The sequence below is a fragment of the Xenopus laevis genome, chromosome 6S (genome assembly GCF_017654675.1).
Source record: "Xenopus laevis strain J_2021 chromosome 6S, Xenopus_laevis_v10.1, whole genome shotgun sequence".
In the NCBI taxonomy this organism is placed as follows: Eukaryota; Metazoa; Chordata; class Amphibia; order Anura; family Pipidae; genus Xenopus; species Xenopus laevis.
In genome coordinates this window covers 7,783,751-7,801,134 of record NC_054382.1, presented here as the reverse complement: position 1 = coordinate 7,801,134, position 17,384 = coordinate 7,783,751, and the positions used below count along the sequence as shown (strand labels likewise).

Sequence of the window (17,384 nt, the reverse complement as noted above, 5' to 3'; positions counted from 1 at the left end):
TTATAAATAGCCTCAACGACATTTTCACAGAGCAAATAAAACCATCAAAGGACACTTAGTCGAGATATAAATGGTGAATGTGACAGTTTCAGGGGGGTGTATACGGTTTGCAGTTCATTTATGGAAAACACAAAAGGGGCTCATTAACACTGGGCAGTAACGCATGGCAACCAATCAGAGGCCTGCTTTCATTGCTCAACCTGCAGCTTGGTTTAAAAAAGCCACCCACTGATTGGTTGCTATGGGTTACTGCCCAGGTGCAAATTTGCCCAGTGTTTATAAATGAGATTGGCTACAAAAACTTTGCCGATTTTGTGCATAGAAAAATCAAATCTCAAATTATTTGCATTAATGGCACCCCTAGTGGTCATATGTAGGTGGCGCTCTTAGGCTTCGCCTCTTTATCCATAGAGAAAAGAATATTCACGGTATACAATTAGCTCCACCCTTTAAAGGGGAAATAAAATAGACGCACCATAGATTATTTCCTCTTCCTGAAACTGCAACATACTTTGCCAAAGGGTTATGAGAATGGGGCACCCCATTAACCATGGCCATATCCTTCTTAAAGAAAAAAAAAAAACAAAATAAATAAGGAAATAATTTAGGTTAAAATTAAATAAAAGCTCATATTATTTCATTTTTAAAAAAAACGTATGGCTTATTAATGGAGCGGAACCAAAAAGGGATTTAACAAGGTACCAAAGAAAGAGGTGGCAACGCACAACTGTTATGCTTGGAAAATTAACGTCTGGATAAATAAAATTGCTGGAGTTATATTAAGAGATTAAAGGGGAAGCATAGCCAGTTATTTTATATATACATTCCTGAAACAGACTGGGAAATATTAGGATGATTATTTCTGTGTGTGTGTATAAGTGGGCTGGTCTGTATGGCTTGTAACCACAGCAACGGCGCCATCTATAGGAGCGTTGTTGCGGTTGCCCAAATTGTCCACATATGTATTTAAAAAACTACACCCTAATATTTCACAGTCTATTAAAGAAGAAGAAGAAAAAAAAAACCCCTCCTTATAAATATATTACCCCTTTACATAATGCATTTTTTATTGCACTTTTTAGAAACAAGAGGCAAGGTTTTTAAATAAATTTCAGCTTTAGTTGAAATTAAAAAGAAGAAAAAAAAAAAAAAAATCTATAAATACAGAAATTCTACGGCAAAAAAAAATAAAAAAAAAAATAATATGATTGTACTCGGAATATATCCGAGGTTTTTTTTTTTTTGCTTTAACCCTCTGGAAGCTGGGAGTTTGGTAACTCTTCAAGCTCCCTAAAAAGTTAAAAAAAAAAAAAAAAAAATACAAGTTATTCCTGCAAGTTCAAGCTACCGGCTCCTTCCTAAGTTTTGCAATAAATTAAAAAAAAAGAGAGTAAATTTCTTTTTTTTTTTGTGTGTGTAAACTGGAGTAGTGCGCACTACCACTTGGTTTTCGTAATTTTTCTTAACAATAAATACATAAAAAGTTTGTTTTAAAAGCAATCGAAAAGTATTCCAATGGTATATTTGTACGACCACAAGAATTGTGTTGTAAAGGTCTACAAATAAATAATTTTATCTTTAACGTCTTATGTACAAAGTCGCTTATATAGAAAAGAAAAAAAAGGTGGAGATTTTGTTCAAATCGGACGTGGGGTAAACAGTTCCCAGTGGCAATATTCCAAAAAAAGCTTTGTTTTTTCCACTGGAAAAAAAAAAGTAATTGAGAATTGTTCCTTGCACGGCCCCATATCAATATATCGATTTTTAAACCAAAATTTGTACTTATACTTTTTTTTTTTTTCCCTCTTTTAGACGGTCATAGTTTCCATTAAGGACGACTTAAAGGCATCTTCCAACAGTTGATTGTCCGTAAAAGGGATGGGGGTATCCGGAATGGATTCAGAGAGCCCAATTAAGGATTCCAGAAAGCAAGTAGTCTGGTCTCCCGATGGAGTAATTCCAGGGAAGGTAGGTAGCTGAAAGGATAAGTTGTCCAAATTCTCATATTCCTTCAAGGAATTGTAGAGAGGTCCAAGATTGTAATCTGGATAAGACTGAAATAAATCCAAAGGATCCGAGGAGAGGCTGATATCTGTGTAGCTTTTGGAGGGTGACTCCGCCTGCGCGGAACTAGAATCCGAAGGTTCCACAGAAGTCTCTAAAGACGCCACGTCGTCAGAAAAACAGCTGGAGTCCTGGTTGGCGTTATCGTCAATGCATTTCGAAAAAGAGCCGGAGTAGGAGCCAGAAGCAGGTTTTTCTGTGCCGGACATTGACTGGTAAACATTGTCGCAAAAAAAGTCCGCCGGGTGGAAAAAGCTGAGATTATCTTGACAGTCGCCGCTGTTCTCCTCGTATTCGGAGTCGTTGAAATGAAGAATTCTCGCCAGGTAGTCATCGTCGACATCAGACTGGGATTTATCTGAGGGAACGGCTTCATATGGCTCTTCGGAGTCTTCGCTCTGATTGGATGAAGAAGAGGTGTCGGTCATATCGCTGCTACAGCTGTCCTCCCCTGCGACTTCCATATCCATGCTGAACTGGAACGCCGGCGTTAATGGCGCAGCCCTCTCCTCACTTGAGCTTTTTCCCACAGGCACCCCCACAAATGGATTTAGCCGCTCATTCCCGGATTCCTCAGCTTCTAATTTGCGGTCGTTATTTTGATGCTTCTCCTCCAGCTCCAGCCTCATGACGGTGTGGATGAAGTGGGTTTGAACCCGGGATGAATTAAATTCCACTCTTCCGTTTGGGTTGCCGCAGCCATCTTTAGTACATCCGCATGGGAACATCGAATGGTCCCTCTGAAATGAGAACGGGGAGAGAGATTTGTAGGAGGCTGCAAACCTTGATATCAAGAATGAAATACAAGTCCATCAATCCAATAGCCCTTAAAGGGATACGATCATAGGAAAACATATTTTTTCCCAAAACGCATCAATTATTAATGCTGCTCCAGCACTGAAATCCATTTCTCAAAAGAGCAAACAGATTTTTTTAGATTTAAATTTGAAATCTGACATGGGGGCTAGACATATTGTCAGTTTCCCAGCTGCTCCCAGTCACGTGATAAACTTCAGTCACTCTTTACTGCTGTACTGCAGAGTGATATCACCCCCCTCCCTTTCTCTCCCAGCAGCCTAACAACAGAACAATGGAAAGGTAACCAGATAGCAGCTCCCTAACACAAGATAACAGCTGCCTGGTAGATCTAAGAACAGCACTCAATAGTAAAATCCAGGTCCCACTGAGACACATTCAGTTACATTGAGTAGGAGAAACAACAGCCTGCCAGAAAGCAGTTCCATCCTAAAGTACTGGCTCTTTCTGAAATCAGATGACCAGGCAAAATGACCTGAGATGCACCTACACAACAATATTACAACTAAATACACTTGCTGGTTCAGGAATTAAATTTTATATGGTAGCGCGAATTATTTGCAGTGTAATTTAGAAATAGAAATCATGACAATAATCCCTATAAGGAGTCCCACTGTTTCCACCGACCTCAAGAAGTTTAAAAAGGACCCAGAAACCCAAAATATCATTCAGATATTTTGCAAGTCAACACTCTATCCCTAGAATTCTTAAACACAATACACCTCAGTCACAGACCAATAGGAGGCTGTAACTGCAAGAAACCATTGCAATGAGCGGATCTGCCTTTACCTGACACTTAATCCCAGCTATGTTACAACTGCAGGTCTCCGGCTCACAAAAATCCTGACAGTTGCAGCCGCAGTCTTCCTTGGAGCGCCGGATTTCATTGAGCTCGTGCTTCTCAGATTTGTCAATCTTCTTGACGCCTTCCCTTTTGAGCAAAGCCCGCCGTTCCTTGGGTGGGTACACGCGAGGAGAGAAACCGTCTTCGACCTCGGCGCTGTTCATGTCGATGTCCTCATCACAAATGTCATCGATGGAGAGGTTGTTGGCTTTTTGAGACACGATGGTGCCATTCAGGGTTAGCTGAAAAGAAAACCCATAAACGTTACTTTGGTTTGAAGGTCCCACCAAGTCCCTAAACAGCAGATGGATCTCAAGCCAATAAAAGAGAGACCCTATTCTTGGTCATTACCATATTCCTCAGCGACTCCAGCTTCTCCTCTTTTAACTTCTCTTTTAGATTTTCCCTCCTCCGGCTCAGTTGCTCCTTGGAGAACTCTTCCAGAGTGAACTGCCGACTGTACCTATGCCTGTGCTTCATTCCAAGAGTGCAGCCCCCTCGGCTGGGGACGCTGGTGAACCCCTGACATCGCTGGAAGTAGAACACCACCACTCGGTCGAACAACACCTTGTTCTTTTTAAAGCGCTTCTCTTTCTTCAATATGGATGTGGCTGCAATAAAAATAAAAACATATAGAAATGTTATCGCCATGGTCAGCCAACCAACCAAAACTCGTGTGTGACCTTCTCATACACTGTAAATGTCCGTTTGGCCTATGTAGAATTGGAGACGTAAAGTTGAAAGATTCTCTGTGAAGCGGATCTTGTTTGCAAAAGCCGCCGTCTGTGAATGTTTACTCAGGTGCCGTGGAGTTGTGACAACCAAAGAAACGATGTTACCGATTGAGATTCCATTGGGGATGGGGATTGGGGACTAGTCGTGACATCAATAAAGATTAACCCCGTATAAGAAGGGATTTTAATGACGTTTCAGTAAAAAATATGAGCTACCGGCGTATGGTCATTCCTCTGAGTTTATCAGCTTAAAGGATAAGTAAATCTTAAAAATAAGTGATTGTAAAATTGATGAGGGGGCTATTCAAAGCACTTTTGCAATGTACATTCATTATTTATTTATTTTTAATTTCAAGATATTAATTGATACATGTACTGTTAATATGAATGAACTTTGTTACAACAGCGCCACCTGCTGGTCATTTTCCCACCAGTCTGACCAGCAAGTAGTCAAGGAAGAAGTTGTCAGGAGAAAGAAAGAGGCTGCTCTGATGTTCTTCTGCTTAGGAAAAATATTAGAAACCTTTCTCAAACCTTTCCTAAGCAGAAGAACATCAGAGCAGCCTCTTTCTTTCTCCTGACAACTTCCTTGACTACTTGGTGGTCAGACTGGTGGGAAAATGACCAGCAGGTGGCGCTGTTGTAACAAAATTCATTCATATTAACAGTACATGTATCCCTTAATATCTTGGAATTAAAAATCAATAAATAATGAATGTACATTGCAAAAGTGCTTAGAATAGCCCCCTCATCAATTTCACATTCACTTATTTTTAAGGTTTACTTATCCTTTAATGCAATCGGCTCACATTAACCACACAGCCTGGGAAATTGAGCCACAAAATAGCTACATGGTTTAGAAACACTGCGGGATCAATATATGGATTGGTTTGTATGTCACACAGTTGTCCTTCTACGTCCCATGTGGATACCATTAATGAATGACTTCCGAGGGGAGAGAAGGGAGCAGGGGGCAAGGAGAGAAAAGGGTAGGGCACTGTTTAACCCCTTCACTCCCCGTGTCCCAGTTGTAGTGAGGCTCAAGAGCAAGTCCATCTTTCCTATAGAGACCTGGGGCTTTCCGAATAATGGATCTTTCTATAATTCATACCTTAAGTCTACTAGAAAATCATAAACATGAAATAAACCCAATAGGCTGGTTTTGCTTCCAATAAGGATTAATTATATCTTAGTTGGGATCAAGTACAAGCGACTGTTTTATTATTACACAGAAAAAGGAAATCATTTTTAAACATTTGAATTATTTGATTATGATGGAGTCTATGGGCGACGGCTTTTCCGTAATTCACACGTAGCCACTCACGGGTAAAATCTGTGCAGAAGAGCTTGGGGTCGTGGCTGTATTCCTCGTCCGACGAGTCGCTGCCCGATGACGTCTGGGAGGAGGACGGAGAGGCGGAGGATGACGAGTAGTTGGAGTTTTCTTCCAACTCCTGGTATTTGCGCTTTAGGACCCCGCTCATGGTGACGCGTTTCACAGGCCTGTCAAAGCAAAAGGATCGTTAGATTTGGTGCTTCGAATAAATGTTTCTGTATTTCTAGGCTACAAGATCATCTTATTGCACCAGGCCACGGCATATGTATAGGGCGTGTGATGCTCAAATTCCGCATTCACCTGATTAATAATAATAATAATAATAATAATAAATGCCCGGGAAGCCTCCGGAGGGACACATTCTCGCTCTAACATTCACATGGCGTGAGCCTTCGGGGGGAAAATTACGCGAGTGAAGGATGAATGCGACTGCTGAAACAAAGCACGCCAATTGCATTCATCCTCCTTCCATTCAGTCGGCCCCAAGACACGTGGAAAGGATGAACGGCAAACAAAGGAGATCAATTCTATTCGCTATTCTGCAGAAAGGGGCCTTTCTACCTGCTGTGCCCACGCCATTAACTCATTAACCGCTGTATGGTTTATAGCTCAGGCCCACAGAACATCAGTTAATTAGGAGAGAGCTTACGGCCAGCAGAGATGCTCCCTTCTCTCCCCCAGCTGCATTTATAGAATAGAAGGAGCTGCCATATTGCTGCCATCAGATGCTTAAAACTTTATATTTAAGGGCAGAGACACACGCTGCTATTTCAGGAGATTAGTCACCAATTGACAAATCGCTTCTTCTTCATCGGGCAATTAATCTCCGCAAACTGCGTTTCCGCCAGCTATTATGTAAACAGGCGGGATGGCACTCGATGTCGCTTCATTTTCGGAAGTCGCCCAACGAGGAAACTTCGGAAAGCCAAAGCATCCGCCATCCCGCCAGCGACTTACATTCTAGCCGACGGGAAGGCAGTTCGGGGAGATTAGTCGCCCGAAGAAGAATCGATTTGTCGCTGGGCGATAAATCTTTCGAAATAGCAGCATGAATCTCTGCCCTTGACAGGGATGGACTGAATCCAGGATTAGGGACAAATTCAAGGCTTTTCAGAAGGTTTTAGATTCAGACACATCCACATAACTGGCAGAATTCAATCCAAACCCTTACAAACACATGACTTTAGGGATTAATTGATACTACACTTTTTTTTTTAGTTTAGTATTTCCAGCAAATACAGGTATGGGACCTCTTAACCGGAATGCTCAGGACGCTTTCTGCAATTTGGAACTCCATACCTTAAAAAATCATGTAAACATTAAACCCAATGCTTCTGCTTCCAATAAGGATTCATTATATCTTAGTTGGGATCAAGTACAAGGTACTGTTTTATTATTACACAGAAAAAGGAAATCAGTTTTAAAAATCTGGATTATTTGATTATGGAGTCTATGGGAGACAGCCTTTCTGTAATTTGGAGCTTTATGGATAACGGGTTTCTGGATAACGGATACCATACTTTTATTTACTATAATTCAAAAATAATCTATAAAAAAAAAATGTAATAATCACATTCAGGCATTATTCTTTAAAATGAAGCATTTATTGCGCACGTAAAAATAAATCCTTCCCCTGCCCAGCTCATAGGTATATAATTAAAGGACCAGTAACACCGACAAATGCAATGGGGGATGTTGCCTTGTGTCTGTATTGCAGTTGACAAACACAAGGGCAGCAATTTAAAATGAACTAGGGGCAAAAGGGCAGATAACTGTTTACCAACCAAGGACATAAAACAAGGGGTGAAATGTCATTCAAGGCTCTCTATAGAACAAAAACATTTTGACTTATCAAAGGAAAACAACAATAGGATATTACATATATATATTACAGGTGCTGGGGGTTGAAGGTTAAATTATTTTGACTGTTGCTGGTCCTTTAATATACAAGGATTGTGTCTGCACAGAAACCAGTTCAGCCGGCAGCATGTGAATGAATGCATTGCTAATTATCCAGGTTAATTCTTTGTTACAAGACACCTTAGTCATTTTATTTCCCTGCAATTAATTTATTGGAAACTCGTTTGTGATTCAGGGAGGGAGGGGCATGTACATGGCACGAGGGCAATTAGAAGAGGTGACACGGGGTCTGGTAGTGGCACGTAGGAAGGCGACTCATGAGTCGGGCACAGCAGGTGACGAGGAGCCGTGACTCGGTAGTCTGCGTGTTTGTGGGCAGACGTGACAGCACAGGGATTGTGAGGAACAATAAATTGGGAAACTTCCTTCTACGTAAAACCAGTCTGTTTACTGTCGTCACTGAGCTCAGAGCGGGGGGAGTCGAGCCGACGGGTACAGAGAAATAGGTCAGTTCTTTGCTTTGTCAGGCAGAGTTATATAAACACCAGGGTATTAATATTCAATCAGAAGGGACAATATCGTAGCACTACAACTCCCATCATGCACTACCAGCCTCTCACCTCACTACACTCTCTCCTGCAACGTCAGCCCTTGCCCTGATCAGAGAGAGAGTGGGGTAAGATGCAGACCAGGCAGGAATAGCAACTTCGCCCATCGCAGGGTTAACAGGTCGAATTTTTAAAACAAAAACAAAAAAAAAAAAAAAAAAAACTTTGGCTGGTTTCCATAGTACAAACTAGCCAAATCCCTACCTTGGCTAGTTTGCACTCAAAATCTGCCTGGGCTTTAAATTAGTAGCCCAATTTGGCTGGCAACCCTGGTCCATCACCACAACGCAGCCTCAATGCAATCGCTAGGTCTGCCCCCTGAGCATTAATAATGGACCTGTATTGTTCATCTCTATTGTAGCCCAATTGTGACCCCTCTTGGCACCCCTTTAAAGTCATTTCTTCCCTTTCCTCCTGTGCCAGTAACACGTCAACCCCCCCCCCCAGCAGATGGCACAGGGGACAAGTGTGACACTCGCTGCTCCAAACAGATTTGGCAGGAGCCCTTGTCCGGAAACCTGAAATTGAAATCTGTGCCCAGCGTGTGCCAGGGACGAGCAGAGAAAGACAAAAGCCATGCCCAGGCTGGAAAGGATTTCAGATTCTCTCCCAGATACACTTCTTATAAATAAGAGAAGGGGCGGCAAATGGAAACTCTTAACCTACCAAAACGTACCAGAGCAGGCGATTAAAGGGGAATTAGCGTTATATTTGCTGGTTAATTATTCACCACCTTGTTATGCGAGATAGGGGCCACATTACTGCCGTTACATTTAGTGCTAAGTGCTCCTAACGACCGGGGCTTAATTTCTCTTTAGTTGCTGAACTACAAGTCTAGGGCCAGACCGCCACCTCTAGTGGCCATATTATATATATTATATACACCCCAGCAGATTAGCAGGGCACATGATACAGATTGTTCCAATTAGCATTCCATTGCAGCTGGACTCTACCATTGCAGCCTTTTGGCCCATGAGGCTGAAAACAAAAATCCTCAGCTGCACCTCCCCCCCCTTCCGCACAAACCACTTCTATTGACACAGGGCAGAGTTCACTAGTTCAGGCAGCCCCCCCCCCAGAAGCGATTAGTACATGCCTAACTATAGGCAGCTCCTGGCCGCTGCAGCCTGCAAGGAATGCAACACTGCTGCTAGAAAACACAGGGGCCCATTTATAGGGATGCACCGAATACACCATTTGGGATTCATAAAAGATTCGGCCGAGTACCAAACCAAATCCTAATTTGCACATTCAAAGTGGAAAAAACATTTTTTATTTCCTTGTTTTGTGACAAAAAGTTACGCGATTTCCCTTCCCGCCCCCGATTTCCATATGCAAATTAAAATTCGGTTCAGCCAGGAACAAGGATTCGGCCGAATCTGAATCCTGCAGAAAAAGGCTGAAACTGAAACCAAATGCTGGATTTGTTGCATCCCTACCCATTTATATACAGATGTCCAAACCTAGGGGCACTAAAAATGCAACACCTCGGCTTTAAATCTAGGGGCACACATTGGCCGTCCGCTCACCCCCCCGGTCCTTCCATACGTTGCGAGGTGCCGGACGCCTGCACAGATATTAATATTTCAGCGACGCAGGAAATACACTTAGCGCCATCGACACAGAGATCCTAAGTAATTACATTGATCGTGAGTTGTACAGCGAGACACACCAGCAAAGAGACCAACCGAGGAGCCGTCTTCGTATAATTGCAGCGTATCCACATTTATTGACGCAGCCTGTCATGTACATATGTAATTTGCTTAAAGGACCAGTAACAAAAAAAAGAATTTTTTTTTTTTTTTTAGTTAGTACATTTTTTTAATGTTACTGGTCTTTTAAAGCAGACCTGTCACCTACACTTAAAAAGCTGCATAATGCAAGTCCTTTGCAAATTAAACACATTTTCGTTAAAACATACAAATTTGGTATTTAAATATTTGAGCTGTCAATCAAATAATTTCGACGCCTCTATTACTTTCACTTTCCATTTAGCAATTTCTATATGTCACTGCGTTCCTTCCATTCTCCTTCCCTCCTCACACTCTATATAATTGTGTAGGGCACTGGGCATGGATATTAGGTCCCCCATTCTGATGTATACACAAGATTTTGGGGGTGATAAATAAAAGTGTCCACAAAATGGCAGCTGCCTGCTTGCTGTGATTGTGTAATTTCAAGACTGAAGAAAACAAAATGTAAATAATAAATTTAGTGTAAGAAAAGTTTATTTTGCTCGACTAACATGATAGAAAAGAATTTGGAATTATTTCTTCGGGTGACATGTCCCCTTTAAATGCCCTTGTGTTTATAGAACAGCCGCCACCTCCCCTACCTGCGACTATTGAAACGGTTTCTCAAAATAGCAAAGCGAGGGGGGGAGAATAAATAAATAGCGCTAAGCCCGGCATTCCGCAAGGCACAAAAAGGCCCATTTAACCTGATTTTTTTTTTCCTTTTTAATAACCTGAAATAAAATAATCCGCCGCGCTGGCCATTGCCAAAAAAGACATTCTGTTCTTGGCGTAGGCACCTTACTCATCTATTTTACTAAAAACAGCTTTTCCAACAAGTACACGAGTCGCAGGACCGAGCCCACAGGAATTCCTGTCTGGCACCAGCGCTCCCACCCAGCACAGGGGAAAGGGGGGCATTAAAGGGATAGGAGCAACAAAAAGGGAATGTTCAATCAGTCCCCAGTAGAGCTTACAATCTAATGTGCCTAGCACAGTCACACAAGCCTGGGGCAGTTTTATCAGGAGCCAATCAGTCTGCCTGTATGTTTGTGGAGTGTGGGAGAGAACAGCAGACTGCCCTATTTTTTTTACTTTTGGGTGGAAACAAGCAAATGAGTCAATAACAAAAACTTTCAAAATCCTACAATTTCACAACCAGTGCATTTCGGCAGCGAAAAATCAGGATCCAGTTACCGGTCTTCCCAGCCGGCTGGTGTAAATGTCCCCATTGTTGGAAATTCTTCTGACTCCCAGGCCACATAAGGGAAGTCAATGCAGCCCCTGGAATTGCAGTTGGTCTTCACAAGTAGCAGCTACTTCCACGGGTTACTACTTCCACGGGTTACTACTTCCACGGGTTACTACTTCCACGGGTTACTACTTCCACGGGTTACTACTTCCACGGGTTACTACTTCCACGGGTTACTACTTCCTCTCTCAGAACAGGCTTTGTTTCAATGGCACAGGCACCGAGGGGGGATTTCTGGAACTTCCATAAGATGGGATGATAATAAAGCCTACACAGTGGGGCTCATTTATAAACAGTAGGCAAATTTACACCTGGGCAGTAACCCATGGCAACGAATCAGAATGCAGCTGGCTGATGAAATAATCACTGATTGGTCGCTATGGGTTACTGCCCAAGGGCAAATTTGCCCACTGTTTATAAATAAGCCCCTGTATCTCTAAACCCTACAACTGCACCCATAAAGCCTACACTGTATCCAAAGCCTACACTGTATCCACAAAGCCTACACTGTATCCACAAAGCCTACACTGTATCCACAAAGCCTACACTGTATCCACAAAGCCTACACTGTATCCACAAAGCCTACACTGTATCCACAAAGCCTACACTGTATCCACAAAGCCTACACTGAATCCACAAAGCCTACACTGTATCCACAAAGCCTACACTGTATCCACAAAGCCTACACTGAATCCACAAAGCCTACACTGTATCCACAAAGCCTACACTGTATCCACAAAGCCTACACTGTATCCACAAAGCCTACACTGTATCCACAAAGCCTACACTGTATCCACAAAGCCTACACTGTATCCACAAAGCCTACACTGTATCCAAAGCCTACACTGTATCCAATGCCTATACTTTATCTAATGCATCCTATCTAGCATTCTGACTTCCAAACCACTGCCTGGTTGCCAGGATAAGAGACACCCTGGCAACCATAGGGCCACTGCAAAACTGGACACCTGCAATAATGAAAGTTATTTTGTGCAAAAAAAAAAAATTATATTGAAAAAGGTTAACTTCCCCTTTAAAGGCAGTAGAGCAATGACAGGCCACAAGCAGGTGGCAGCATGAAAGAATTTTGGGTTAAAAATGAGCTCCGGAGTCGTATATTTCCGAAACTGAACTGGTTTCTAAAGCCGCCCCCCTTTCCCTTATGAAAGCAGAACACCTGTTTATAGAGAGTCGCACGTGTACTTGTGAAACACTTTGCACTGGAGCACTAATGTGCAAACACCCAGGCTCACTATAAAAGAGCTACAGCTCCATTTGTTTTCTCCTTATTATTAAACTTGGCTCCAGGCCGGAAAGCTAATCGTGACTCATTAGCTTCAGGGAGGCGGCTACGTGCCATAATAGCACCATTCACCCACAAGGCCGCAGATCATGGACACGGGATGGGGATTATACAAATATACAGATTTTTGGTGATTCAGTTGCTAATCGTTATTGTACAAGTTGAGCTGAGCAGAATGTTGCCCATGGCTCCCTGTTGTAAGGTTTCCAGCAGCCATAAATCCAGTTTGAATCTATAGATAATATATATGGCAGCTCCTTTGGCTACATACATGTATGCGAGGAACTTAAAGGGGTGGTTTCACCTTTAGGTTAACTTTTAGTATGTTATAGATGGCCAATTCTAAGCAACTTTTCAATTGGTCTTTATTATAGTTTTTTCATTATTAAACTCTTTCTAGCTTTTAAAAGGGGGTCACTGACCGTATCTAAAAAAAACAAATGCTCTGCAAGGCTACAAATGTATTGTTACTTTTTATTAATCATCTTTCTATTCAGGCCTCTCCTATTTATATTTCAGTCTCTTATTCAAATCATTACATGGTTGCTTGGGTAATTTGGACCCTAGCAACAAGATGGCTGCAATTGCAAACTGGAGAGCTGCTGAGTAAAAAGTTAAATAACTCAAAAAAAAAATCACAAATAATAAAAAATTGAAAACCAATCGCAAATTGGCTCAGAATATCGTTTGCCACATCCTACTAAAAGTTAATTTAAAGATGAACAGCCCCTTCAATGAGTTAAATGATGGTCCATTTAGGACTGGAACAGGTTCCCTTTAAAAGATGATCAAGGCACAGTTACATAGCAGTTACGCTGGTAGCCACGGCCAATGGGAAGAGACCTGGCATTCACCACGGCCAATGGGAAGAGGCCTGGCATTCATTTGTGTTTCTCCCCCAGTACAGGGAGCAGGGGAACTGGTTTGGGCACTCTCACCATAAACTTTCCTATGTGCCTTGATGATATTCCACAGGCAGATCATATCAAGTGTACTACATATCCCAGAATCCTCTGTTCCCTAGTATGCAGAATAGGTCAGCCCTAGATACAGTACATATTAAATATAGGATATGAACAGTGCCCCCCCCCTCCAAATAGTGGGAGAACCACATCAGAGTATGATGATGTACAAACCCATTAGAACAGAAACAGACTGTACCATGAGTCACAGGGGAACATGCCAAATTAAAGCCACGGCTACGTAGGGAAGCGACATGGGGCCATGACAACATGGAAAGAAGCAGTTTCTCTAACAATGAGCGCGTCTCCCTTTAGGAATAATTTGGGAAGAACAGAGCAATGCACTGGGCACCTGTCCAGCTCCATAGCACCTGCCTGATGCAGCAGCAGCCCAGATGCAGCACATTAGGCTCCTCCTCCTCCTTCATAGAGAAGAGCATTTCCCATGGAATACAATGCAGGGCAAGGAAGTGGGGGATGGAAGTAATGCAGAAGGCTGAGGGGGGGGGGTGTAGAGTTAATGTGGAAGAGGAGGAGGAGGAGGAGGAGGAGACGGGTGTCTTTTGGCATCTCAGCCAATGTGAGTAAATGAGAACAGAGCAGGGGAATCACTGGGAAGGATCTGAGTTCTCCAGTCCCTGAGAAATATCTGGTCTCAACTAGAAAGGGTCGATCAGCAGCCACTAACCACATGGAATCCATTCAATACAATAATAATAATTTCTCTAATAAACTATCAGAGCCCGGCAACTGGCGAAATAAGTAACAGAAGCTCCTGCTTTTAAAGGGAAAGTTGCTTTGATACAATGTCAGATTTAGGGATAAACGCTGTCCCGGAAGTGAGCAGAGCAAAAGAGTCCAGCAACGCTGGAACAGGAAGTGAGCAGAGCAAAAGAGTCCAGCAACGCTGGAACAGGAAGTGAGCAGAGCAAAAGAGTCCAGCAACGCTGGAACAGGAAGTGAGCAGAGCAAAAGAATCCAGCAACGCTGGAACAGGAAGTGAGCAGAGCAAAAGAATCCAGCAACGATGGAACAGGAAGTGAGCAGAGCAAAAGAATCCAGCAATGATGGAACAGGAAGTGAGCAGAGCAAAAGAATCCAGCAATGATGGAACAGGAAGTGAGCAGAGCAAAAGAATCCAGCAATGATGGAACAGGAAGTGAGCAGAGCAAAAGAATCCAGCAACGATGGAACAGGAAGTGAGCAGAGCAAAAGAATCCAGCAACGATGGAACAGAAAGTGGGCAGAGCAAAAGAATCCAGCAATGATGGAACAGGAAGTGGGCAGAGCAAAAGAATCCAGCAATGATGGAACAGGAAGTGGGCAAAGCAAAAGAATCCAGCAATGATGGAACAGGAAGTGGGCAAAGCAAAAGAATCCAGCAATGATGGAACAGGAAGTGGGAAATTCACTGCTATATATTCTCAGCAGCCCTCAGGTCTACACTTATAAACATGTATTGATAAAGTTCCATCTGCAGCTCTATACAGTAAATGGGTGTATACAGGGAACATACAGATTCCATACACAGCCAATAACTGATACAAGAGCCCTGCCCATAAGAGCTTACAATCTGAAATAGTCTAAAACAAAACAAAAAACCAAGTGGCTACTTGATATGCCAAAATTATTCATTATAGTCCCAGAATCCCCCGGCAGCCCAGAGAATAGTCCGCAAAAACCAATAGAATTGAAGTAGCAGCAGAGAACTGCAGGCACATAGTTGAGACAGAAATTGGCCTTGAGCTTTAGCCATCACTTTACAGCACTGCTGCAAACTAAAAAAAAAAAGTTACCTTCTGCCCAAAATGCAAGTGCTGGCCTATGAGGGGGGAGGGGTGGTGCAACTGGAATACACAGGGAAGTGCCATGATACTAAAGAAGGTGATTATATCCCTTTAAGGCGTGTGTTGCAGTGCATTGTGGTCAGGCCAATGTGTCCTTAATGGATTAATGCCCTGGGGCTGTAGTCACTCACTCCTGATTATATTGCACCTCCTAACACAGCCAATATTCAGATTTAATTGCAAGCTCTTCAGGACAGACAATACAAATAAGTGACACTTATCCTGCCTCCATATTCATATCCAGAAAGCGGTGACTTTGTTATTAACAAATTGATAAGATGCTCGACACGTCCTGCACAATAAATGAATATACATTAAACTTCACCAGCAATAACCGACACAGGAGGGAGGGATCTGGCCAAAAGAGCTGACAATCTAAAAGTTGTTACTCCCAACCCCCAGCATTTCATAGAGCTGGAATAGAAGTCATATCAGTGTGTAACCAGAGAGTTGCTCTACTCAGGGAATTACACCCTGTAGTAAAGTGTAGGGGGGGTTATAATGAGTGGGGTGCAGGGAGTTGCAGTTCAACCAGACCCACAGTGTGAGGATCTCAGGCTCATATACTGGATATTTATATATATTTCTATAGATCTCTAGCAAACTGCCCTATTGCAACTGTCAAGTCCAACCACCAGCCCTGAGCTCACCCCCAATTACAACAAAACCCCCCAAAAAAACCCAAAAAACCCCAAATAAAAGAACCCCCCCCCCAGCACTTGCCGATCAGAAGTCGCCTGTGCGCAAATAAGAGGCCGGGGGCAGATAAAACAATGGATCAGTAGAAGAGATGAAAGTTACAGCTGACACTTTTTAGCGCCAAAAATTTAAAGAGCACGACTTGCAGTTCCTCACTTCCAACACTCGAGGTCGCGCCTTCCCCGCTAAGTGGCGCCGCTGCTGAGAGTCCCCGGCTGCTGCCTGTGAGTCTGAGTATCTGGGAGAATTGAGCGCTACGAGCCGCAGCTCTGCCTTTGTATCAGCGCAGCCCCAGCCTTCCACACCCTCCCCCCACACACAGGGATCAGTCTCCCCCAAATCCACCTCCACCACCCGCAACTGCCCCTGAACCCCCACTTGTGACTGCGCAGCCCCCCAATCCGTGTCTCACCTCTGCCGCGCTCCTCGCGCTCCTTCTGCTGCTGCTGCTGCTGCTCCCGCAGACTGAGCTCTACTTCCTGCTGCAGCCGCTGCTCATAGTCCCGCTCCCCGCGCTGCTCCCCCTACTCTGCTGCTCTCGCCGGGAGCTCTGCCTTTTTCGTCAGTGGAAAAACTCCAGGGCTGGTGACGCAGGCGGTGACAGGGAGCCAGACAGGCCGAGCAGCCAGTGAGTAACCCGGCCCTTCCCTCCGCCTCCTCCTCCTCCTTCCCCCCGGCCCACTCTCCGCTTCCTGCGCTCCTATTCCCGGACTCACTGCTGCTCCCCCTCCTCCTCCAACACGGGGCTTGTCTTCTCCTCCTCCTGCTGCTTCTTCTACTGCCGCCGACCCCTCTCACTCCTGCATCTCCTCCTGTTTATTATAGGGACCCCCAGACTCACCTCCTCCTGTTTATTATAGGGACCCCAGACTCATCGCATCCAGTTTATTATAGGGACCCCCAGACTCACCTCCTCCTGTTTATTATAGGGACCCCCAGACTCACCTCCTCCTGTTTATTATAGGGACCCCCAGACTCACCTCCTCCTGTTTATTATAGGGACCCCCAGACTCAACTCCTCCTGTTTATTATAGGGACCCCCAGACTCACCGCATCCAGTTTATTATAGGGACCCCCAGACTCACCGCATCCAGTTTATTATAGGGACCCCCAGACTCACCGCATCCAGTTTATTATAGGGACCCCCAGACTCCCCTCCTCCTGTTTATTATAGGGACCCCCAGACTCACCTCCTGTTTATTATAGGGACCCCCAGACTCACCGCCTCCTGTTTATTATAGGGACCCCCAGACTCACCTCCTCCTGTTTATTATAGGGACCCCAGACTCACCTTCTCCTGTTTATTATAGGGACCCCCAGACTCAC

General features: G+C 43.7%; 1 protein-coding gene across 2 annotated transcripts; it reads right to left on the bottom strand.

The window, feature by feature from the left end:
• Nucleotides 1-1,468: 1,468 nt before the first annotated feature.
• csrnp1.S (cysteine-serine-rich nuclear protein 1 S homeolog) lies at nt 1,469-16,740 on the bottom strand. Of its 2 annotated transcripts, none has more exons than XM_018268996.2 (5): nt 16,471-16,740; nt 5,783-5,961; nt 4,076-4,335; nt 3,670-3,966; nt 1,469-2,804 (listed from the first exon to the last, which is right to left on the bottom strand). In XM_018268996.2, exons 2-5 carry the CDS (start codon nt 5,940-5,942, stop codon nt 1,809-1,811), a joined length of 1,713 nt encoding a protein of 570 aa, XP_018124485.1. In that variant the 5' UTR covers nt 5,943-5,961; nt 16,471-16,740; the 3' UTR covers nt 1,469-1,808. The 2 variants fall into 2 exon arrangements, with proteins under 2 accessions (XP_018124485.1, XP_041423273.1); XM_041567339.1 differs by lacking the exon at nt 16,471-16,740 and adding an exon at nt 11,193-12,888.
• Between the last annotated feature and the right edge of the window lie 644 nt (nt 16,741-17,384).